Source organism: Chiloscyllium punctatum, chromosome 7 (genome assembly GCF_047496795.1).
Source record: "Chiloscyllium punctatum isolate Juve2018m chromosome 7, sChiPun1.3, whole genome shotgun sequence".
NCBI classification, from domain to species: Eukaryota; Metazoa; Chordata; class Chondrichthyes; order Orectolobiformes; family Hemiscylliidae; genus Chiloscyllium; species Chiloscyllium punctatum.
The window spans coordinates 74536110-74562726 of record NC_092745.1 but is presented as its reverse complement, the minus strand read 5'-3'; the positions used below and the strand labels follow the sequence as shown (position 1 = coordinate 74562726).

The 26617-nt window shown below is 39.9% G+C and overlaps 1 protein-coding gene across 4 annotated transcripts in view; it reads right to left on the bottom strand.

Annotated features, from left to right (window-relative positions):
- Positions 1–13899: 13899 nt before the first annotated feature.
- Positions 13900–26617, bottom strand: part of ror1 (receptor tyrosine kinase-like orphan receptor 1) — a 307932-nt gene continuing 295214 nt past the window's right edge. Inside the window, exon 9 of one of the 4 annotated variants that reach the window (XM_072574048.1) lies at positions 13900–17056. In XM_072574048.1, coding sequence (XP_072430149.1) covers positions 15632–17056 — 1425 coding nt within the window. In that variant the 3' untranslated portion in view covers positions 13900–15631. Of the gene's footprint in view, positions 17060–26617 lie in introns of all 4 variants that reach the window. The other 3 variants (XM_072574046.1, XM_072574049.1, XM_072574050.1) reach the window with 3 other exon arrangements.

Here is a 26617-nt window from a genome sequence, read left to right as displayed (position 1 = left end):
AGCTTACCACTAGCCACTATCTCCCTAGTGGTATTGGTATTCAATAGACCTTCTCAGCAGATAGGACCTTTGCTCTGGGGTTCTTGATCTCAGGGGAAGGCCCAACTCTGGCCTGGCAACTGCCTGAGTGGAACAAGGTATGGCAAGGCTTTCTTGCATCCTCTTCAGCTGACAGTCAATAGGCCTGTTGCTTCCACAAGTTTACACCCACAAATTTTCCTGAATGTAGGCGCAGACCATGTGGGTTCCCTCCAATTTCTCCAGTAGCTGCATGGATCTTTCAGCATGATACATAACAGCAGCTGGAAATGATGAGGTGAATGTGTTGACGCAGTGTGAGCATGGCGATTGGTGTGCTCAGACTGTACAGCTTGGTGTGAACTGAATCGTACTGACCACCTCACAAACTGAGTCAACGCATAGTACAATAATTGGCTGGATTGAATTTGTCCAGCTTTATATAGATATCATTTACCGAGGCAAGTTTGCACATTGTCAAGTAGGCGCAAATATCAATATTGTACTGGAATATCTTGGCTCGGGGGTGCAGCGATTTGGAACATGGACATTTCCGATGATGTCAGGTTCACCTTTGATATTAAAGACCTCCATATTCTTCAATCTCTTATTCAGTTTAAACATGAAGTATATTTACTTTTGCACAGTACTCAAGTTATTTACACCTCTGGAATTATACCTGACAAGGTACGAGTAGACTACAGCTGGAATAGTCGTACTGTTGTAGAGGTCTACAGCAGGGAAGCAGGCCCTTCTGCCCACATTGTCCATACTGCCTAGTTTTCACAATTTAAACTAGTCCCATTTGCCTTTGTTTCTTCTATATCACTCCACACCTATCCCATCCATGTTCCTGTCTGAATGTTTCTTAAATGATGAATTGTACTCGTTTCCATCACTAGCTCTGCCTGGTACCCTTATCCAAGAAAGATATACAACTATCGGAAGCAGTCAGAGATTCCGGGTATGGAGTAATTTCTTATGAGGCGAGCTTGAGTAAATTGGGCTTATATCCATTGGAATTTAGAAGAATGACAGGAGACGTCATTGAAACATATAAGGTTGTAAGGGAGGGCTTGATAGAGTGGATGCAGAGAGGTAGCTTTCCCTTGTAGAGAAGCTTGGGCCAGAGTGCAGAATCTCATTCTCACAAAGTATTTTCTTACATGGAACACTTTTTAGGGTTTTTTTCTTTACAAAGACAAGATAGCATGCCCCCTTTTGGGAAATCAAGCAATTAGAGTTTTAAACAGGTTAAAATTGACTTTTTAAATACATTGAAAATGGTATCTTAAAGGTAGGAGGGGAGCAGTAAGAGAATTCTCCATCTGCCTTCAAACCACAAAAAGTGGGACGAGGGCAGGATAACATTGACCTGTCATTAATTTCAGCAGACATTACTTTCTCTCATACATAAACCCATGCCCAGTTCCCTAGGAAATTTCATCTCACTGTTTCACTAAGCTTCTCTCGTCCTTCCTCACTTGCTCATTAATCACTGGATCATCTGTAACTTTCAGAAAACCTGATTGCATGGATTCCAACTTGAATCCTGTTGACAGTAACATTAATTATACTTTAATATTTTTGCTAACCCCAGTGAACTGCAGGGTGATGACATACATCTGGTGCTCAGTGACACTGATGACTAAATGGAACAGGAAGCAGATAATAAGACGAGATTGCATTTTAACCAATGAAGCTGTCAGCAGCTTTAAAGCAAAACTAATTTTAATTGCGTTTGTGGCCTTCTACTCTTGTCCTCCTCCCACCCCATTTTCTCACATCATTAAAATGCTGACTCCATTTCTCAGTGGGACGTGCAAAAGGAACCATTCTTCATCACTGAGCAATGCAGTGTTGTAATGCTTTTACGTGTGAGTTGTGAAGGTGTCAGAGATGGGGGAGATCACAGCTAATCTGGCCTTTGCCAAGCCAAGACATAATCCAACAAAAGTTGATGGATAGTGATCAAGAGTGGAGAATCTTGATGGATATTTATCCTATCTTTTCAAGAAGACTGTAATTGGATGTGGTATAATTAATGTTGTTTACACGAGGAACTGAGCCTGGGATCTTCTGGTGTATATGGCTCAGTAACCAAATAAACCAGTTAGAGAACAATATCAAATAATGATGAGAGAACATGTTCAGCTTATGTTGAAACTAACTTCAGGTAGGAGAAAATCATTACCTGGCTTTCAGAAACAAAATCAAAAGGAATTTATAGTTAAGGTCAAAAATAATAAATCTTCACCTCAACCTCGCACCAAACTGATTTCCATGTATAAAATTGCAATCTACTTTGGTGAACACAAGACTTCTTCTTTGTAAAATTGAAAAAAGCAGTCACAAAGGCAGCAATTATTTGAGGACTGCTAAATTACATCTGAGAGGTAATTGAAAACAATTGATGGATCTTTTAGAAGAAGGATTCAATCTTTCTCAAAAGTTTCAAGTTAGAATTTTGTTTTTAAGTCTAGCAAAAAATTGAGGCAGATATTTCTGTGCAGTACTGAGGTAATGTAGTACTGTCGGAGATGCTGGGCTGGATCTTGCAATTTTTTTGGCAAACAGCACATTGAATTGTATTGTCATACTGAGGGATTCTCACAATGAGGCTCAGCAAATGTGCCTCATTAACTACCTACTCTGCTCCAATGGTATTCCTTTTATCTAACTTTATCCCCATCTTACCACGAGCTTTTCCCAAACAACTCTCCACTCAGTGGATATCTGGCAATCAGTATCCCTTGCACCCATTATGCACCTTGACAAGTCTGGTCAGTCTGGACACCATTCTTGACATTTGCCCTGGACACAGAAGATGGGGAAATTGCCCCCCACTGTATGGGCAGTGACCCAGATGTCCTGCTGGCTGGGATGATGTGGAGGTTAGATATCCTCTTTCCCCAGAACCAGCCTCAGACGATGCCACCCTGGTCCATAGTTGCCACCCAAGTCAGTGTGGTTTCAGCCATCTGGAAGAATATCCAGCTGTGCAGGAAGATGGTCAATGTCTTTCTTCACTCTGCCAGAATAAGTGCCACCATCTTCTATCTCACATCTTACAGTCTGTCTCTGTTTCTGTACATACCTCTCACCAAGGCACATGTTTGACCATGCTTACTGGTGCCTGCTACATCCACCCTCACTTACTGTCACCCACTCCAAACTCCGACACCAGCAATCCTGCAATCCCTTGGCACTACCTACTCACATGGTGAGGACACCTCAGCACTTGGACCCAGTTGCTGCCCACTTTCATTTGCCTTAATACTTGTCTCTCTCTCTCTCTCATTCCAGGAGGAAAACTGCCTTAATGGGGCAGAAAGAGTCAAGACGGATGGTGGGCTGCCTGATATTCAGCTCCTCAATTCTTATGTGGAGTGGATCCTGACATTGACCATCTTGAGTAGCTCTGACTGTTCCCAAGCCCCTAGATTGATATCACAAGCTGCCTTGACTTGCTCTGCTGGGAATCCCTGACTTGACTGATGCCTGTTGCAATCATAACCATCTTTTTGCCTTGTGTCTGCTCTCCATGATATGGCAAGAACCCTGTAATCTCTGTATCTCCGACTGAAACGCAAGGCAAGGCAGGGATGCTGAGCATCCTGATATGCTCAGGCTGGGTGAAGAAGAGTCTGGAGATCCAAACTGGCAGAATCCATGAGCTAGTTGTGTGTCCCTGAGTACACTGTGTCCTACCAGCATCATTATAATGCTAGACATCGGTGCAGCCTGAGTTGCAGCAGTGAAATGCAGAACCATCCTGTAAGTGGATCAGAGATGTGCCATGGGGGTTGCTAGAAGTTGATACATATCAGACGCCAATGTCCATGGATATGGTGTACGTGTGGGTGTTGTGCATGGAGCATGCCTGAGATGTTGGCACATGGCGTCCAACATGGAGACTGATTATAGCCAGTGGTAAGCTGACATTGCTGGATACTCACTGTGACTTCCATGTTGAGTTTTTTCTATGTCTAATTTATTTGGCAAGATTGGTGAAATGGGAAGCTGAATATTAATGAGGCAAATTACAACATTAGAGTCATAGAGATGTGCAGCACAGAAACAGACCCTTCAGTCTGACTCATCCATGTTGACCAGATATTCTAAATTAATCTAGTCCCATTTGCCAGGATTTGGCCCATATCCCTCTAAACCCTTCCTATTCATATACCCAACCAGGTGCCTTTTAAGTGCTGTAATTGTACCAGCCTCCACCACCTTCGCTGGCAGCTCATTCCATACACGCACCATCCTCTGCCTGAAAATATCACTCCTTAGGTTCCGTTTAAATCTTTCCCCTCTCGCCCTAAACCTGTGCCCTCTGGTTTTAGACTCCCTTACGCAGGGGAAAAGGCCTTGACTATTCAGCCTAACCGTGCCCTTCATGATTTTATAAAGCTTTATAAGGTTACTACTCAGCCTCCAACACTCCAGGAAAAATAACCCCAGTCTATTCAGCCTCTCCGTACAGCTCAAGCCCTCTAACTCTGGCAACATCCTTGTCAATCTTTTCTGAATCCTTTCAAGGTTCACAACATTTTTCCTACAGCAGGGAGACCAGAGTTGAAAGCAGTATTCCAAAAGAGGCCAATGTCCTGTAGTCACAACATGACCTCCCAGCTTCTATACTCAATACACTGACCAATAAAGGCAAGCTTACCAAATGCCGTCCTCACTATCCTGTTTATCTTCAACTTCAGTTTCAAGTAACTATGCACCTGCTTACCAAAGTATCTTTGTTTGGCAACACTCCCCAAGACCCTACCATTAAGTGCATAGGACCTGCCTTGATTTGCTTTTCCAAAATGCGGCATCTCACATTTATCTAAATTAAACTCAATCTGCCACTCCTTTTCTTACTCGCCCATCTGATCAAGGTCTTGTTGTACTCTTGAGGTAACCTTCTTCATTGTCCATTGCACCACCAATTTTGCTGTTTTCTGCAAAATTACTAACCATAAAATGATGTTTAACAGGCTGTAATACCCCTCACTTGTCAACTCTCTGCTGCCTAGCGAGAAACACTCCTTACTGCCTGGCAAATGCATAAAAGATTGAGTGAATTGCTCCTGTAGCTGAGATAGACATCGCCAGACTTTTTGTCTGATTCTGCCACTGATCTTGTCATAGTCCATGTTGCTCAGACTCCGATAGGCTTCTACCCACTGTCTTTCAAATGAGATTTTAAGCTAACGTCCTGTCTACCCTCAGAAGTAGATGTAATGTGGTGCCATTTTGAGAGTAGAGCAGAGGAATTACCTCCATTGTCCTGAACAAATTGTATCCTTCCATCAATGTCACAAAATAGATTCTCTGCTCATTAATAGGTTGTTATTTGCAGGGCTGGTGTGTGCCAATTGCCTACAGTATTTCCTGGGTAACAGTAATGATTACACTTTGAAAGTATTTTTTGGCAGTTAAGTAATTTGGGACACTTGAAGTTCATTTTATAAATTCAAGCTTTTTTTTCATTTTTATCATGACAACAATTTCTAGATGAAAGAAGTTGATTCGCTTACTGTATTTTCTTACATTGTGATTATCATAGCATGTCTGAAGAATTTAGTTCAATCTTTTAGCAGCATTCAGTGCTCCTACTTTTCTTTTTTTTCCCCATTTAACCTATTCAGAGATGTTATTACACACCTGTGGAGCAGGTGGGACTTGGTCCAGGGAGAGGAACTCTACCTCTGCCCACAAAAGGACCCCTTCAGCACTCCTATTAATTTATGAGGTAAATTGGATCAGTGTGTAACATGAATTGCTGCCTTTCTATTACGAGCACAAGAGTAGTGTCCACAACACTGCTCTGCCACCTTCATTTTCTTTAACAAGCCTGATTAAATCAGCAGTGTCTTGCCCTCAAAGATGCAGCACTACAGGACTTCAGGAGTGCAAAAATAACCAAAACCCTTACCTGCTTTTCTGGAGGTATTGTCAGACGATAGTTCACAGGTACTAACTGCCATCCAGTATTTTGTTCACGTTTTGCTTTCTTTATTTGTGATTCTGTGCACCAAGTTTTGGCAGACACTTTGATTGTAGAGAACAACATGATTGTATCCAATTTTATTTTCCTTTGACATATCCATCAGATATTGGGCAATGATCAATTAAGGCCTAACCCCCACTCCAACTAACACAAGGGTTAGGTGCCTGAAATCATCAGTAAAAAATTAAAATATGGTGAATCAACATCGTACTTCACTATATGTTTCTTTTCTTTCCTCTTTTGTTGACCTTTTCTAAAGCTTTCTATTTTATCTTGTGAGTTTTATTTTACGTTTCTCGGACTGGATGGAAGGCTTTCTCTAACTCCCAAGCCTTTGAGATTTAACTACAATGAATTAAATGCAGATAGAATTTCATGTGGGTATTTCCTCCTCACGTGTTATCCCTTATGAAAACTAAACCTAATAAGGAAATTATCTATATAGGTGTTTGGTATTTTTAAAATCACTTTTGCCTTTCTTTTACATTTTCAACATCCCTATCCTGAATGTCTGTAATTCTCTCAAACATATTTCAAGCTTTCTTTATATGCTGCTGGCTCATGGAGCTTTACTGACAGGTATATTTTGCAGTTTATAATGCTTATTAGGCAACATGATGACAGACAACTTGCATTTTGCCTTTATTTTGTATTAAAATAAGATGACAGAAGAAAATTTCAACAGCTTTGAAGTTTCATTAGTTTCCTTTCTGTCTTGCTTTTGGTAGCTTTTGCTGACTTGCAATTTTTGATTAATAGGCTTCAGAATTTGCAGAATTTGTCTCTTCTTTTTACTTAATATTTGATATGTTTCTGACCCCTATAGTCATCATTTGTACCTGACATTTGACCAATCAGATGTATCACTAGACCTTAATGGAATAGATGTTCCTGCATGAATTTCCAATAGGACAGTGTATCCAAGGTACTGAGCACCTTTGGGACACACACACAAGTTGAACTTCTATTAGTATGTCATTGGTCACCAACAACTGGATATTCTGACAGACTGCATCATGTTCCCTATTCACCATGCATGAAGAAATCCAATTTTGCTTATTTCAATGTATTTGTTTGGAATTTAATTCACAATTTCTATTGGAATATGTTATGAGTTTGTAATGTATACATACTACAGTTACATTTACGTCATGTAAGGTAACAAACTACCCATAAAGGGCCATTAGGGTGGTCTGATGTACAAGTGAAAGAAGGCGGTAAGCAAGATATTCACAGAGGTTTTGCAAAGGAACGGTGTACATAATTCAAAATTATATGGAAATAGTGGCAATGAGGGTCGGGTTTGGAGGAAGAGACTACAGTACAGATGATGTAGAAATAGTGAGAATTAAAAAACATTTTTGCAGGAAATTGAAGATAAAGAACAAAAATGAATTCTAAATTTGTGCAGCAGAAAGCGAACATGAGCATTCTGAAGCAAGGCCTGGATCTCCAGAGAAAGTCCAGAGAATCTAGTTTCAGAACTGGTTATTAATACTTCAGGATTCAATGAAGACAAGGTAATGGTAGTAGAGAGATAGTATTTTATATCCCACGAGTTACTGATGAGTTGAATAGTGGCAGTGAGGTAATATACCCCAATCAGATTTACAGATATAAAAACTAAAATAATCAGAGAGGAACACTTTGTGAATTCACATTTATGAGAAAGATTTCTAAACAGTAACGTTAGTAAATTAAAAATAAAGAAAGGTATGCTCCCAAGTCCCCAAGGAACATTTTGTGTGTAAAACTTCCACAAATTGTAATGAATATAAGATAATATGGTTGCATGCCTCAATTCCTAATCTGCGTTCCTGACTAATAGAGCTCCATGTGCCAGGAGCACTCTATTTTTAATAACTCTCTTCTATACATTATATGCAAATTTTGTGGCTCGATGAGCAACATCCCTGCCTCATAACCAGGAACTTTAGTTTCAAGTTCCAAAACAGGACTTGATGACCAGGGAAGGTATTCATAATCTGACCAATAGGCTTGAATATCAATCTCCACATTTTTCCAACATGTGCCAGTAGCAGGAGGAAAGAGGTGAGATTCCTGATCAGCCTTGTTATCAAAAAGATTTAGTCTTTCTAGCATAGCCACAGAATACAAATAAGTGTGTAAGTGCACGTTGTCACTTCTTGCCATCCAACAATTCTTCTCTCTTCTGTCGATTCATCTAATTTGTCAGTGTCATTGGTCATCTCTAATAACACTTCAGTAAATTTTTTTAACTTGCATGATTATGGTTCTTAGTCTGAACAACACACTTTAACTTGGGATCCCTGTAGTTACAGCAGCTCACCATATTGAGCAACAGTTCTGCAGTGACCCTCTGAAATAGAGTCATAGTGTTATAGAGATGTACAGCATGGAATCAGACCCTTCGGTCCAACCTGTCCAGATATCCCAACCCAATCTAGTCCCACCTACCAGCACCCGGCCCATATCCCTCCAAACCCTTCCTATTCATATACCCATCCAAATGCTTCTTAAATGTCACAATTGTACCAGCCTCCACCACATCCTCTGGCAGCTCATTCCATACACGTACCACCCTCTGTGTGAAAATGTTGCCCCTTAGGTCTTTTTTATATCTTTCTCCTCTCACCCTAAACCTATACCCTCTAGTTCTGGACACCCCGCCCCAGGGAAAAGACTTTGTCTATTTACCCTATCCATGCCCCTCATAATTTTGTAAACCTCTATAAGGTCACTCCTCAGCCTCCAACACTCCAGGGAAAACAGCCCCAGCCTGTTTACCCTCTCCCTATAGCTCAAATCCTCCAACCGTGGCAACATCCTTGTAAATCTTTTCTGAACCCTTTCAAGTTTAACAACATCTTTCCGATAGGAAGGAGACCAGAATTGCATGCAATATTCCAACAGTGGCCTAACCAATGTCCTGTACAGCTGCAACATGACCTCCCAACTCCTGTATTCAATACTCTGACCAATAAAGGAAAGCATACCAAACGTTATCTTCACTATCCTTTCTACCTGCGACTCCACTTTCAAGGAGCTATGAACCTGTACTCCAAGGTCTCTTTGTTCAGCAACACTCCCTAGGACCTTACCATTAAGTGTAGAGGTCCTGCCCTCATTTGCTTTCCCAAAATGTATCACCTCGCATTTATCGGAATTCAACTCCATCTGCCAATTGTTAGCCCATTGGCTAAGACCTGGTCAAGATCCTGTTGTAATCTGAGGTAACCCTCTTCACTGTCCACTACACCTCCAATTTTGGTATCATCTGCAAACTTACTAACTGTACCTCTTATGCTCGCATTTATGTAAATGACAAAAAGTAGTGGACCCAACACTGATCCGTGTGGCACTCCACTGGTCACAGGCCTCCAGTCTGAAAAACAACCCTGCAACACCACCCTCTGTCTTCTACCTTTGAGCCAGTTCTGTATCCAAATGGCTAGTTCTCCCTATATTCCATGAGATCTAACCTTGCTAATCAGTCTCCCAAGGGGAACCTTGTCGAACGCCTGACTGAAGTCCATATAGATCACATCTACTGCTCTACCCTCATCAATCTTCTTTGTTACTTCTTCAAAAAACTCAATCAAGTTTGTGAGACATGATTTCCCACGCACAAAGCCATGTTGACTATCCCTAATCAGTCCATGCCTTTCCAAATACATACATTCTGTCCCTCATGGTTCCCTCCAACAACTTGCCCGCCACCGACATCAGGCTCACTGGTCATTAGTTCCCTGGCTTGTCTTTACCGTCCTTATTAAACAGTGGCACCACGTTATCCAACCTCCAATCTTCTGGCACCTCACCTGTGACTATGGATGATACAAATACCTCAGCAACGGGCCCAGAAATCACTTCTCTAGCTTCCCAGAGTTCTAGGGTACACCTGATCAGTTCCTGGGAATTTACCTGTTTCAAGACATTCAGCACTTCTGCCTCTGTAATATGGACATTTTGCAAGATGTCACCATCTATTTCCCTGCAGTCTATATCTTCCATATCCTCTTCCACAGTAAATACTGATGCAAAATACTCATTTAGTATCTCTCCCATTTTCTGCAGCTCCATACAAAGGCCGCCTTGCTGATCTTTGAGGGGCCCTATTCTCTCCCTAGTTATCCTTTTGTCCTTAGCGTATTTGTAAAAACTCTTTGGATTCTACTTAATTCTATTTGCCAAAACTATCTCATGTCCCCTTTTTGCCCTCCTGATTTCCCTCTTAAGTATAGTCCTACTGCCTTTATACTCTTCTAAGGATTCACTTGATCTATCCTGTCTGTACCTGATATATGCTTCCTTCTTTTTCTGAACCAAACCCTCAATTTCTTTCGTCATCCAGCATTCCCTATACCTACCAGCCTTTCCTTTCACCCTGACAGGAATATACTTTCTCTGGATTTTCGTTATCTCATTTCTGAAGGCTTCCCATTTTCCAGCCGTCCCTTTACCTGCGAACATCTGCCTCCAATTAGCTTTTGAAAACTCTTGCCTAATACCATCAAAATTGGTCTTTCTCCAATTTAGAACTTCAACTTTTAGATCTGGGCTATCCTTTTCCATCACTATTTCAAAACTAATAGAATTATGGTCGCTGACCCCAAAGTCCTCCCCCACTGACACCTCAGTCACCTGCCCTGCCCTATTTCCCAAGAGTAGGTCAAGTTTTGTACCTTCTCTAGTCGGTACATCCACATACTGAATCAGAAAATTGTCTTCATCATCTCAAAAACTTCAACTTTCATTAAATTTCAAAAGCATTTTCAAAGAAGCCAAAGCAAACTTTTTTACCTGTCCGTTGAAATTAGTATTCTGTTGCCCTTACCATCTTCCTGTGGAATGTGATCAGAACAGTATTTCAAATAGTGTTGATATTCAATTATTCAAATACCATTAGGCATAATCTGGAATACAAATTTTTCTGTTTTACAAACCTTCCCTTGCTAAATTAAAAATCACACAACACCAGGTTATAGTCCAACAGGTTTATTTGGAAGCTCTAGCTTTCACAGCGCCACTCCTTCATCAGGTGGTTGTGGGGAATAAGATCATGATCACAGAGTTTTTAGCCAAAGGAGAAGAGTGTCATGGAGATGTGATACAGTAAACAATTTTAGATCAAATCTTTCATCTTTTAGAATGGGAAATGCTGGTTTCTGTTCTTTGATATGTAAATCCTAGAACTTCTTTTAAATTACATTCTCAAGATAGCTCAGCTTTTCGAACAATAGGTGTGAAGTCTGTCTTTGTCCCAATGTTGAGTCACATTGACAAGCCCTCTGTTTAGTTTTACAGAGTTTTACATGGATTCATGCAGTTTTTGAGCAAAATAAAATGTAATTCTGCAAAAACAAGCTCATCCCATAAACTGACAGAGTGTGTGCATGTGAGTGTCAGTGCATGTGATAGAGTGTGTGTGTAAGCTTGGTTAAGTGTGTGTATGAGTGTGATGGTGTATGTATGAGAGGGTGCGTGTGTGGTGTGAATGCAGGCAGTGTATATGTCTGTACATGAGCGAGAGCTTGGGTGGGAGATAGTGTTTTGCCTGCGTGTGTGAGTATATAGAAGCGTGTGTATGTGTGTATGAGAGAGTGTATCGTGCCTGTAGTGTGATATGAACCCAAGGTTCCAGTTAAGGCCATCCCCATGGGTACCAAACTTTGCTATCAGCATCTGCTCAGCCACTGCATTGTTGCTTGTCCCAAAGGCCACCTTGAGGGACAGTCATGTGAAGATCCGAGGCAGAGTGTCTAGAACCACTGAAGTGGGAGGGAAAATTCCTGCCTGTTGATTGTTGTGTGGTGTCCATTCATCCATTGTTGCAGCGTCTGCTCGGTGTTGCCAATGTACCATGCCTCGGGGCATCCTTGCCTACAGCTTATGAGATAGACAACATTGGCTGAGTCACATGAGTACTCACCACGTACACTGGGGGAGGTGTCCCCATGTGTAATGGTGTTATCTGTCGATACTCTGACATGTCTAGCAGCGACTGCTGTGACAGGGTTGTACAGTGTTATTGCCCTGAAGGCTGGGCAGTTTGCTGCGAACAATGATCTATTTAAAGTTTGGTGGTTGTTTAATGGCATGAAGTGGAGGCACGGGCAAGGTCTTGGCGAGGTGCTCATCCTTATCGGTAATGTGTTGAAGGCTGCGAAGAACATGGCGTAGTTGTTCAGTTCCCAGGAAGTACTGGACAACTAAGGGATCCAGTTTGTTTCAACCCATGCCTGTCTCCTGAGGAGGTCATTAGGGTTTCTCACTGTGGCATGTTGGAACTGGTGGTCAATGAGTTGAGCATCTTTCCCTGTTTTTATGAGGGCATCCTTGACCACTTTCAAGTTTCCGTCATGTTCCTCCTCATCCAAACAGATCCTGTGTATGCAGAGGGTTTGTCCATCAAAGATGGCTGTTTTAATATATTTTGGGTGGAAGTTCGAGAAATGTAGCATCGTGAGGTTATCCATGGGTTTGCAGTACAGTGAGGTGCTGAGGTGCCCATCCTTGATGGAGATGTATGTCTCCAAGAATGACACAGATAGTAGAGAGTAGTCCATAGTGATTCTGATGGTGGAATAAAACTTGTTGACATCACTGTGTAATTGTTTCAGTGACTTCTCCCCATGGGTCCAAAGGAAGAAAATGCTTGCGAAGGTAAACTTGAACCTTATTTACACTTGTTGTTGCAGTCAAGTACTGCCCAAATAGTTTAATGGATTGGTTGTGTGGTGGAGTAGTGTAATGTCACTGAAGTATTCCAAGCTAATGCTCGAGGGCATAGGTTCACATTTCTTACCCCTCCCCTCACCCCACCAGTGAAATTTAAGGTCAATGAATAAAAATCTGGAATTGACAAACTACTGTATTCCTCCAGCTTTGGCCCATTCCAAATCCACACGTCCTTTTACATCATTAGTGACCATGCCTTCGGGCATCTCAGTTCTAACTCTAAAACTCTTTCCCTACATCTACTTTTTGAAACTCTCCTGTATAACCAAGCTTTAACAATCGCTTCTAAAATACCTTTCCTTAGCTCAGGGTTGATGTTTTTCTGATGATTTATCTTCCATCCTGTTGTAATCTTTTCTTAAAGTTACTTTATAGATTCTTCTTGTTGGACTTTAGCCTCTGTTGGTTTCTGTCTCCATTTACTCAGCTTTCTTATTGATTTTGAATTCCTCTAATGAGGCGGTGGGGTAGAGGGAGTACATTTGGCTGCAGCAAACCCTTTTTTTACCCTCCAATGTTTGCTCTGAGGCTAACACCAGTAAAAATATTCCATGTGTAAAGAGTCTTGTGTAATCGTTCTTCATATGAGAGTCTCAGTCAGTACATTTCATCACAGTGAAAGTATGGACCTTGTCATATATTAGATAATGTACAGGAATAGAAACCATGACTAACTTTTCTCTCAGCTCAACAGTTCCAAGATCAATAGTAGCAAATCATAATCGTACAATCTTACAGGACAGGAACTGGCTATTTGGACATCGGAAGCAATGGTTTTCTCTATGAGATACTTGACCCACTTTTATTACCCTGCTTACTCCTTATACTATTTAATCCTCCTATTTTGCATACAGCTATATAATTCCACAAGATTTATGGTTGATAATTCCTCATTCTGACCACCATGTAGGTTCCAGTTTAAATTAGGGTTGACCCACAGCTTCCCAAGTAACCATAATTCAGCAGCACAAAAGGTAGTTCATTTGTTCCTGAAGCTACAAAGAAGTTCCCATTGTAAATGTAGTAGTAATCTGGTCACAATTTACAATGAAAATGACTAATTGTGTACTAAATACTAGAATTAAAATATTAATTGTGCCAATCTATCATGCCACTCATGTGAATGCAGCAGTAAAATACACCATGGATACAATGCAGGGATGTATTTGAAGTTCTTCATACAAAACAATTAAAAACATTTTGTGCAAAAACATTTGTGGAGAAATAAGTCCCGTTACAATATAACCACATTGAATACTAGCCATTCCATTGATGCTTGTCTTCTAGTTACAAACAAATCAACAAGGCTGTGTCCTAGTAAAATATACATACAACAGATATTCAAAAATAAAACAAGATTAAAGCACACCTCATCACAAGTTATTTGTAGGAAGTGGTTTTGAAAATGAAAACATCTCCCAGAAGGACAAATCACACTGAGAGTTGGTATTGCTAGTTTGGTTATGTTTTCATTCTAAAAGAATTATACATCCTTAGTGACTGCAGGACAATGCAACTCACTTACTCAAGCACAAAAAAAAAGTCCAGTTCTTCGTAATGGAGCAAGTTGAAGTTCATCTGAATCATCTTTGTAGCCCAGATGCTTAGATACATGAAATTAAGGAAAAGAGTTTCCTCAATGTGTTTTATGACAAGCTATAATATTCTCTGACATACCCTTCCTTCAGCATCAATTTCAGTAACATCTCAAAGAAGGTTAGTCCTTACAACCTCTCCCACTTCCCTCAATTCATTCATCAAACTGAACTACCAAACTCAAATCTCCCCGAAGAAAAAAGCTGATTGTCATCTCAAAGCTTGCATTTTGAACCAATTTATATTAAATAGTTGCATAGCAACAAATATAAGTGAAATTTACTTACTATTTATATAAATTTAAAATTCTAATTTAAAATGTGGCTTAAACCAGATATATGTTACAGTTATATTCTTTTACCAATGTCACCATTCGTATTTTACCAGAACTTGTGAATTTCATGGAAGTCCAATTCAGTTTTTTTGGGAGAAAACTTACAGAACTGCAAATTTCAGAGATCTGTTTACAAAAGGAGTCACGTTCACTTTAAACAAAGTCCACAGAATGTAATTTGCTTTTGTACTTTGTTATAAAATTAAGCTTTCCTCTGAAATATCACACTTGTTACTGGGTAGGTGACTTTTTCATCAAACTCTTACATATTAATCACTTGTGTGGTGAAGTTAATTATTTTCATGGAACAACAAACAGTTATAAAAAGATCATTAATTCAAAACAAAATTGCCACAGCTCTCTGAAAGGTTTATCAGGAAAAGGTACTGTTCTCAGTACAGAACTGAGACTTACAGACCTGAATTTCCTTCCCTATCCTGATCTCAGCCAACAGTTGGAACACAACTGATCTCAGTATTCTAGAGTATGCAAGAGAGGAAAAGAATATTAATCAAAGTCATTGCTGCTAATGACTACTCAGTGATATTTGCTGAAAAGCGAGTAAGTGTGTGGACATCATTTGAGCATGTAGATCACAGTAATGAGCTCCTCCGTTGTCAAACAGTTCACTGACACAGGGGGCAGGTTTACACATGATGAATGGTCACTTAAAACAGACAGTGTTTTGTACCACACAACTAAGAAAAAAAAAATGCTTTCAGGGTAAGAAGGGAGGAAATAGGGGGAAAAAGGTATTTGCTGCACTGGTGCAGAAAAATATTCATTCACAGTTTGGTCAGGAAGATGATCGTAGGTGGCTGACATCTAAAGCTTCACTTATGTGTTGTCATGTAGATAAATCTTCTTTTTGTTCCCTATTTTCTTTCTAAAATCAGATTATACACAATTATAAAAACTGTAGAAACATGTTCTAAGAATATATATATATATTACAATTCTGCCCTGATAACAGATTCATTTCCCAGTTGGCCATCACTGTCCCCCAGTAATGTTGTCTGTATTGGGTCTATCTGCATTGTTTTATGGGACATATGTGCAAAGATTGGCACACTGGTTCCACTAGGATGACTTGACATGGATAGATGATGAGATAGCAATGGAGTGTTTGCATCATGATTTGATCCTGAGGAAGGCAAGCTTGTCACATGACCAGTGCTTGTTGATCCACTCCCGCTGCTAGGCGATCGGCTCTTTGGTGGTGGACCATGTGGAATCATTCTCGGAGGCCCTTGTTGGTAATGGGTCGCTGTGTAGGCAGCAAACCCTGGTGGTACAGGATAACTGTTAACTTGGATGAATCTCTGATGCTGTGCTATCGATGGACCAATTAGGCCTCCAATTTGGGTCTGGGGTAGACCTTGCGCTTGATATATGTGTATAGGATACCTTGGGTTACTGAGATTACTAACTGGGCTTGCACTCAGAGATGTCGTCTGGGTTGTGGCATTCCCTCCAGATGGTGTTGTTGAACTGGTATGACTTGATAGCCCTTCCCAGGACCTCAGCCTGGTATGAATATCCTTAAATCGTGGTCTTCTGGCTGGGATTTCATGCCAAGTTTCCGTCATTAAATCATACATCCTAGGAGGACAATCTTCTGGGCATGGAAGTAACTGCCTCTTCCGTATCATTTCTATTACCTCTTGATTAGAAAATCCGTAATATGGCTGCAGTCCAAAACTAAAAATCTCCCATAGAACCACACCAAAAGACCAAATATCAGAATCACTGGAAAACTTTCCAAACAGTATAGCTTCAGGGGGCATCCAGCGAATTGGGAGGAGGGATTTATTTTGCACTCTGTAATAATCAGCTGCATATATCTCTCTTGAAAGGCCAAGATCGGATATCTTCACTCGCAATTGTTCTCCAATAATGATGTTACGTGCTGCGAGGTCTTTGTGAACAAAATAATGGCTAGATAGGTATTCCATTCCAGCTGCTATCTGTATGGAGATGTGCAAAAAATCTGCGTGGTCCAGGCTTGATTTGACAGTTCCATCCTCATCACTGCTGCAGCCAACATCAGAATGAGGTGATCGCATGATGAGAAATTCATGGAGGTCACCATGGTTCATGTACTCAAAGAGCATGCACACAGGTTGCTCCTGTGTCACCACCCCAAGGAGGCAGACAACATTGGGATGGTGTAGCTCTGACATCAGGGATGCCTCCTGCTGGAACTCAGCCCAAAGCTGGGGGTTACTGAAGTCCTTCAGGGTCTTTATAGCAACAAGTTGGGCATGATCCATTCCTGGAAGGTAAAGATGACCTTTGTAGATTTTCCCAAAGGCGCACTCTCCTAATTCTTCCATAAACCGTACAGCAGATAGAGGCAGCTCCTTAGCTTTACACTGCTGGATGAAAGAAAACAGATTATAAGCTGTGGGATCAATAAAGTAAAACAAAATATATATGAATCGACTCATTGATAATATGAGTTTAATAAGGTAATTTGGTTAATTATTTAATGAGTGGTTTGTTTCATACCACAAATACAGCATACGAAATGTTTGACCTAAAATAGTCATATGAAAGTCTGCAACAAGTATATCCCCAATCTACCCTAATTCATTTCCTTCTTTCCTATTTACATTGCACTAATTGTTGCACAGATGTCCCAAGATACTTTACCCTCAAGTGGCCCACTGTAAGTCCAAACTGTTTGCCACATCAAAATATTACATAACATTAGAGCCTAATCCTATTTGATGCCTGTGATCAAATCTTCAGACAGGATCAGGAGAGAGAAAACTTGATTCAGTTTCAGAGTCACTAAAAAAATTCCAACCAGTCTCATTAGGATCATCAGGCTCAGCCAAGGCTGAAGTCTCCCAGGACCACGCTGGTCTGTATGAAGCAATTTCACTTCCAAAATTGCTTTTAACTTAGGTGACTGCAATAACCATGCTAAATTTTAAACACAAGATCAAAAAACAGCCAGTTAGCATTTTGGAAAAAAAAATCTTCATTTCATTCATGACACCAGTTAATGGAATTATGATGCTAGTTAAAAGAAAAACTTTATTTCTCTTGAAAATGTTGGAGGTTATATTTTCTTACTGCACATACCGTCATCTGTCAGAGGTACATCTCTGAACAAGGACACTAATAGCACACAATTTTCCAACTGTTTAAGTGGACAGGAGGAAAATTGAGAGTACACACACACTTTCTTGATCTGCATTCTTGGTAGATTGAGGCACTGTGCTGGGAGTGTGCAGTTGGAAATTTTACCCTTATGAAGCTGACGTTTTATTCAGCAAATAGAGAAAAGAAAACCGTGCCATCAGGAAAAAGAGAAAAGAAAGCACAGATGTCAACTTCTCTTCTGACTTTGTGCAGGTTTTTCCAAAATAGCCTGCATAAAACTAATCTGTAATATATGATTTTTTTTCAAAAAAATGAAAAACACATTCTGTGCTTCTTACAGCACCTCATAACTCAGGATCTTGTTTTAGAATACACTGCAGACTCTACTACTTAATAAACACCATTAAAATACTTCTAAAGCTGCAATAGATTTGAAACACGAACCCATGCATTGCATGGCAATGGCAGGAAATAAAGTTTCATTATAAATGCACAGATGGTCTGTATTAAGAGCAAATCCTCAAGGGCAAGGTTGTTTTAAACTGACATACACTATATTATACACTGAGTAATAAAAAAAATTGACCTCTGCATGACTCCTAGTGGATTTTATTTTTGTCTCTTTGCACCAAGACTGGGTGACAATCAAACGAGAAAAGAGGAGCCATAACTTTGGAGTTTCAGGGAAGCTTGCAACACGACAGGAGGCTGTAAATCTGCTTGCTTTTGTTTGACAGGCTGGTCTTGTAGCGAGATGATCAAACCGTACAGCAAATGTAAGATACACGCTCGGTTCGCAGCCAAGATAAACTGAACCCAATGGAAAAAAAACAACTAACTCCAGACATGCCAGATTTCTGCATTTTCTTTCCCTCTTTCTTAAAAAGCCACTTATGTTAAGTACTAGGCAAGTCTGGGTTTCATTTACCACGTTTCAAAAAAGAAACAATTAAAGAGACCATATTCCTTCTGTGTTCTATTCACTGGATTTTCTAAATTCTTTTTTTTCAAATACTGAAATTAAAATTTTCTTTTAATACCTTTAATTCATAAAAACTTTTCTCCTCTATTATCTGTCTGACAAAATAAAGTGGTAGAGAGCTAATCATCAGCCCTGTATGTAAGTGGTGTAAAGATGAGACCTACAGTCCAGGAAGGACCTTAGACATCACTCATTGTCTGCTGAGTGAGCTCATTCCAGCTGAAGCCACTGTGAGAGGCTACCATCACCCTCTGTGCATTTTGACAAGTGGGGGAAAACAAAAAGCTGTCAAGAATACGCTTTATTATTTAATTGCTCCCACTAAAATGCATGCTATTTTGTTATGGGAGGAAGAGGGTCAGGTTTATGCCTTAATAGCTAAATGGGCTGTCCACACTTTCTGTTGACTCTTGCCATGAGGTTTGAATGAGGTACTAGAGAGCTGTTGGTGTCTATGGAACTATATTCCAGCATGAATCAGGCCTGTAGGAACAGAGTGAAAAAAAAAGTTGCCAAAAATTATACAGATCAATCTTATTTCAGCATTTTGGAAATTATTGAGGGTGCAGATACTGTAAGAAAGACATAACCCCTCAAACTTGACAGGCACAGTCCATGAATTTAAGATCAAGACCAATAATACATGTACCAAATGTATCTAATGTTGGAATATGATGCCTTTTTTTAAACCTAATGTACAAAGAATTCTTGGGCCTCCTTTCCCCTAGGTGATGTTTTATTTCTCCCTTCTCTGGCCACAGTCAGTTCAATCCCTCGCTCTCATGTTTTTTGCCAAGAGTCAGTCATTTGAATTCCTGGCAGCATCTCGTCATTTGGTGAGAAATGAATCCAGGCAATAACAGCCTTCACTAGAGGCCGAAGAGCTACTGAAAGCTTTCTTTGGAGGGGGAAGGGCTGGCCAGAGTAGGTGCCAATCAGGAACTTACATGGCCAGCAGCAGGTCCTTCCCAGAATCAAGGAGCATGGGGCATGAAATTCTGCCCCATGATAGTCATTGGTCAGCAGCTGATAGCTCTCCATTGCCACCTGAAAGGGTAGCAACAGCTGGCAATGTGCCAAACTAGAAGTCCAGGATTGCTGAGGACTCCAGACCAAAGGTGAATGAGGGCATAGCAGGGAATGTGGTTGCTGGCTGGGAAGAGGGCAGGAGTTTGGAGGAAATGGTGGTTGTCAGCACACCCCTCCCCAAACCCACCCACCCCCTTTCTGATGGCAGGACCCTTGATCAGGCAATGATTACCTTTGCAGAAAGGACTACCACTGCTTCATGAGCCTTAAACAAACCCAGTAAGAGCTTGATGCTTGGGTTCCCCAATCACCAACAGCAATAGACTGAGCCCTTAAAGTGGGTTCTAGTTTCAACTTAAGAACCTCAATTGCATCGCAGCAAGAAGACTATCCGATTAGTCTTCCTCTCTTGGATATAATCGGGATAGCAATGACAAAGTAGTGCAGTCCACACCTAAAACAGCAGCCTTTCATCCAAGTAAATGTCCCCCCCAACCCCATTCTCACCTCACAGGAGGGCATTAAATTCTACCCTTGTCTCTTATATAATTTCCAGGAGTTTCGGGTATGAGACAGTGAGAGAAATACATTTTAAGATGGAATGACTTGAGCATCATATTCTGCTCATTGCAGAATTCAATCTCAGCCTCCAAATGCCTGCCTTCAATGAGGGAACATTGCATTCCTGCTGAGGCAGTCTTTAGATGTAGGAACCACTAAGAGTAGAGACCCAGCTGTTGTGCAACAGTGGCCTGATGTGGATCTGTATCTGGCCTCCTCAGAAGAGGCAGGGGAAGACATGACTCAGCTCCAATCAGCATAATCTTGCTGTCGCTTCATAGACTTGTTCAAAGATGTCTGAACAGAGTCAGTCCTCTGTTCTCTCAACTACATGATACAGTGGAACCTAGCTAAGTGGCAATTTAGATCTCTTGGTGTTCAGTGATAAAAGAGGTCCACCTTGTCATACAAATTAGGAACATCTGAAGCTCAGTTCCAACCAAAGGTAAAAGTTAGTTAATTACAACTTTTATACTAAATGACCTCAGTGAGCCTGCCTAAAATCAGCTCACTCAACATGAACAATTTTATTTACTCATCGATAAACTGGGAAACTGGTGTAAGGTGAGAATGTAGGATACAGAACCACAGAGTTCAAAAGATCAGGAAAGAAAACAAAGAATTCAGAAAGAAGTGATTTGTCACATGCCTGTGGAATCAACCATATACAGTTTGTGGTTGGGGTGGAGTGCTGCCACCAATTATCTATTTTGTATTGTGTCTAGAAGCCTATTTGGTTAGCAATAGTCGAGAATAAAACACTTAGAGTCTTAACAAGTACAGGCACTGGTCTTAACCTCATGATGCAGTTTATTGCATGATAGGAATGCTAATACTAACTAGGAGTAAAGATGACGCATTCAATCCCCATCTAGAGCTGAACTCCTGGATCTCCACTCCAGACTGAATTACATTGTCAAATTACATCTTAAAACAAGTCTTAAACATTAACCCTTTTGAAACGGTCACATAATCCAAAATCTCACTAAGCTTTTCTCTCCTTAGTGAACAGTTTTACATTCAGGTATGTAACTACTTCAACATTTACCACAACCCTATCATCCTTAAAATCTGATGTCACAAATTCAGACACGTGGGGGTTTCTCTACTCTTGCAGAATGCACTTCTGTAGACTAGGAATATTCTGATTTTCTGGGATTCTTTGTCGATTGGAGGATCATTTATCTTTTGGATGTTGCTAAACCTGGTAATTTGTCTATTTCCATATCTGCAGCACGCTTAATCTGCAGAATTCCCTTTGCAGAGAAACGCTCCCGAGCTAACTCATGCCCCAAACATGATCTGCAGGACCATTAATCTCATGAAGGCCCACCAGGGATGATGGTTGCTCTGTTGAAACCAGTTCTTTTTTCTTTGTATTATCTTGAATTTTCGGGTCACGGAATTTCTCCTGTTAGACCATGTAGTGAACCTGAGCACATTGGTGTAGCGATCACAAAGTCATATACAGCTCATCTTGATTTTCTTCAGCCAAGTCACCATTCTCAATCTGCTTGTACACACCCCATGTTGAAGTATGTAAGCTCTTTACCTCAATCGTTTGAGCTGTTTGCACGTCAACATTCCTCTTCTGTAAATGCCGTCCTGGTGAATGAAATATTTTCACAACCTCAATCATGGTGCTAGAGGATGCTGCTTATTTAGCATCATCTTTGTCACTGATATTGACAATCTTGTTTGAAAGGTGAAGAACTGAAAAGTTGCTCCCAAACTAGTCCCAGCAATGGTGGCTCTTTTGCATTAACATTTTTGTGCAATTAAGTATTTGGCTTACTGCTGCTCTGAAACAGTGGTGCTTCTGCACCCCCTCTAGAACTGTCCTATAATGTGCCATTTGTTAGTAACATTTCAGCATTGCTGTGCCTTCAAATTTTCTGGTTCCATAGTGGTGACACTGACTCATTATATACGTTATTTGTCCAACTCCTTTATTAGCTTGTCACATTGTGTGTATAGCATTAGTACATTATGAAGTGAATAGGTTCTGTTGCTCTCCTGTAGTAATATTATCCCTCACCTTCAAGGATTTGTCTGCAAGTCTTCCTAATTTCTTTTTCAGTACAAAGTGAACAACTTTCTCCAAAGTCAAATCATCTTTGTTCTGTAATAAATCCGATAAAGATTCATCAATAATGGCAGCAACAGTTATGCCACTTATGAATTTGATTTCAAATTTCCCCAATCACAGTTTTTCCCAAACCTAGAGAAGTCATTAATGAAATTATGTACGTATTCCCCTGCATGCTGAAGTGTTCTGTGAAATTTTGACCTTTCAAGAATTTTATTTGTTCTAAGGTTAAAGTAATTGTCAGAAGCTTGTGGAACTTCTTCAAAAGTATCTATGTATTCTTTTAGATTTTGCTAATTTATACTGTAGGTCCTATTAATCTAACAGTGTATTTACTTGTTCAGCTTGAGACCAAGTATTTAATTTTGAAGTAGCTCTTTATTTTAAGAACAGTTTTCTCCAAATAGTTAATCCTGCATTCTGTTTGATTTACTCTGGCATTAAGTCTTTGAAGCAGTATTATTTCACCTGCCATTTTCTTCTTTGTGTGGTTATTTATTCTTAATACTATAGAATGGTTTCAATTTGTAGCAGTTCAAAGCTGCTTTAACTCTCTGATTTAGTGTCTTTTTAAGCTTTTAAACTTGTATTATAACAATATTGTATTCTTGTCTAATAGATTACTAGAAAACTGTGTCCTTGTACGGCTTGTTGAGTATTTTCCCTGTGAATAGTAAGTGCTCCTTATATCTTTATCCTTCCCAGTCTGATCTTTTACACCACTAATCTAAATGTTTGTTTACCCCATGCTACAGGGCCCTTTATTCCTAGAGCTTTGAAATGATTGTTTCCCAGCCAAATGTCCATTTAGTACTGTCCTTATAAATCCTTCATAAATATTCTGTATCTGCTAAGTGTGACCAATTTATGTTTCGACTGTATGCAACCATTTGGCAGCTGGAGGTCAGGGGGAATGCTGCCACAAATCCTTCTTGCCATATTAACCATGTTGAACAGAATTACTAAAACGATCAGGAGCCAGAAAGGACTTAGAGTAGCCAATTGGAATCTAGAGTTGGACTCCTCATTCTCAATCCAAAACTGAATGAAATCATTAGATTGAGTGGAGCATAATGCAGTCTGTAACATTGACCATATCAGAACCATTCATTATCTTTTACAATAGTAATGTCAAGCTTGGATTTCAAAAACCTGAAAATTGCTGGAAGTTAATGACTTATATAATTTTCAGGTTCTAGAAAGTATGAGTCTCACTTTTTACAGAATGAAGGTATACAGTAAAGCAGAAAGTGGTTTAAGACAGCATCAATACAAATTAGGAGAAACAAAGCAATAAAGATTGGGGACCATGGACCAGGATTTTATAAACAAAAGATTTGTGTTGGAGAGAAACATGGCTGTGGGTGAGAGAAGGGTTGTCTACCAGATGACAATGTTTTTGTTACATTTATATCTTGCCCATGTTTGTGAGGTGCTAATACCTCAGAAATGGAAGCAGTCTTGAGACAGACTTTAACTTTACAAAGTATTACAAGATGCTTTGGCAAAACAAAATGTTTTTCTTTTGAAAGGAAGGTGAACTCACGTACTTCTTGCAGGTAACTTGAGCAATGGAGGAGACAGGAATTCTGTTTGACACCACAAGAGAGTGAATTCAGTAATGGTGCTACGATGAAATGTGGACCCACAAAGGGTAAGAGGTGACAGCTGCTGGTTAAATGAGAAAGCAACACAAATACTTTTTGAATCATTTAAAAGTCTTCCCACTTCAGGGACAGAGGAGATCAAGACTCAGGCACTGCGCTTTCAAATATCTGGATGTCTTGAGGACTGAGGGCTGAGGACTGAGAATGAAAAATAAATTGATGAATATTTTGTTTAATTATATGAAAAAGAGTGGATAGGTTAAGCAGTGAGTGAAGACAGAATGATGAAGGAATAATGGAAGGAGCACTGAGCATTGAGGAAGGCCCAAGGCGATGAGAAAAAAATTCTGTCAACAATACATAGAGAGTGAACTGAGGCAACACTAGACAACTAATAAGTGCAGAGCTTTGATGTGAGATCGTATGAAAAATTATATATGCTCTGGGAATTTAAGCAAATGATGAATAATCCAAACTAGGCAAGAGCTTGCATAATATGCATAACATGGTCTGCAAATTCATCAATGAAATGGCTATGCTTTAAAACCATACATGTGATAGTCATTAGGTCTGAACTTTCAAATTATATATTCCAGAGAACATTAGAAAGTGCTTTTTAAGTGCAGCAGAGAAATTAGGTAAAGGTTAAGGATGTGTTGAACAAGAGCAAATTTCCAAAAAAAAGAGTGAAAATGATTGAAGAGAAGTGTACATTTACAGGATACATTTCAAGGCAAGCATCTTGAGAACAATGATACATCAATTACTATTTCTTGTAGGAGTATAGTTGGCAAAGAAAAACATAGGTTTGACAGGAAAATCACTTGATATTTAATGTTTGTAAATACTGAAGTTATGGACAGTAATTCTTGTCAATATCAATAAGATTAGAGTTGAAAAATAAAGATGGGTTAAAATAATCATCATTTCCTTTTGAAGAACTAATCACGTGAGAAAAAGGATTCACAAAAATTGTGAGAAATAAATTTGCTTTGTTATCGCAAGTTAGGAAAGTAGATGGATCCTTTCTAATAGAGAGATATTCAATTTGATTTTGAAATTTAGACAAATATTATTAGAAACATAATAGAGACAGCTGATAAATTTAGTGTAGTGAAGGGCATAGCTGATATGTCTATGATATATAATAGCTTAGGCATACTAAAATAATTCTGTGATTCTGTGGGTTGGGAATTGGAATGTGAAGTGCAATGGAAATCGAAAGGGAAAAGATGATTCAACCTAAATACTGAGCAATGATGACATTAACAGAATGACTATTTGATTGTGCTTCTGATGTTAAGAAGGTGGATTGAGAGGTGTGCAGGAGATGTCTGGATGCTGAAGCATCCAAATGTTATGCCAAATCCCAGAATCACGGCATCATTGTGCGTTAATTGTAATAAATCAACAGAATGCCTAGTTAAAAAGTCATGCATTAAGTTTTTGATATCTGCTCTTTAATTACAATCCTATAATACCCTTGGAGCACAAGGCTGAAGTCTGGTGATCATCATTCTTTCAGCAAATATATTCATTTCTAGACCAGGATATTTGCGAAAAGACTAATGGGAGCACTCAGTGACAATCTAGTGGTAAAACAGCTTTTTTACATTTATTATGAAAATTGCTGGAACATAGATTCATACAAAGTACAACAAAAATGTTGATCTATTAAGATTAACTGCTCTCTCAACCTGTCCTGCCACCTTCAATAATCTGTGCAAATATACACCCAGGTCTCTCTGCTCCTGCACCCCATTTAGAATTGTATGCTTTATTTTACATTGTCTGTCCAGGTTGAAGGGCAATCCAGGCCACAGGTGAAGTATGTTGGCGGGTGGGAGGGGGTGGTGGGTTTCACAGTGGGCATCATAATGGGAGGGGAATAGGATTTGGCTGTCGGTAGGCTCCCTCACCCTGATGTCTCATCCTTCAATCAGACACTGAGGGCTTTTGAACAAGGGGCTCTAGGCACCAAAATACAAAGATAGCAAGGTGACTGCATTTTTTTAACAGGGCAACAGGGCTGTCTGAGCTGGGTTAATCCCAGCAGCTGAAGGATGAGGCTGTTAATTGAGTAGTTGTTAATTAGCTAATTGTGGCTTCAACCGACTGTTGGGCTAGAAAATCAATTAGGGGTTTCTCACCCACAATGTACTTCACACAGAGGCAGGGAGGTCATGTGGTTCAGATATGCCACCATCCCACCTCATGAAATGCCCTTTGTGCCTCAAAGCTTGCTATCAGTGGTAGCCATCATCTTTGCAGGATTCAGATCCACCTCTCCAACTGTACAGTGAAGGAGGAGCTTCTCCAGTTCCATGGAGATAACTACAATTGCAGAGATAGATCTGGTTGCTAACTTTCACTGCTTCTGATCAAGGTGACAGTTTCTCTACATGCACGTGAGTGCACAAAATATCTGCACTCTAACCCAATCTCCAACTCACAGATTTGGCAATGCTTTGACAGCTCTATTAGTGTAAAATTTGGCTTTTGTTGATGTTTGTTCTTTCACTTTGATCTTGTCATTCATTTCTGTTCTGATTTC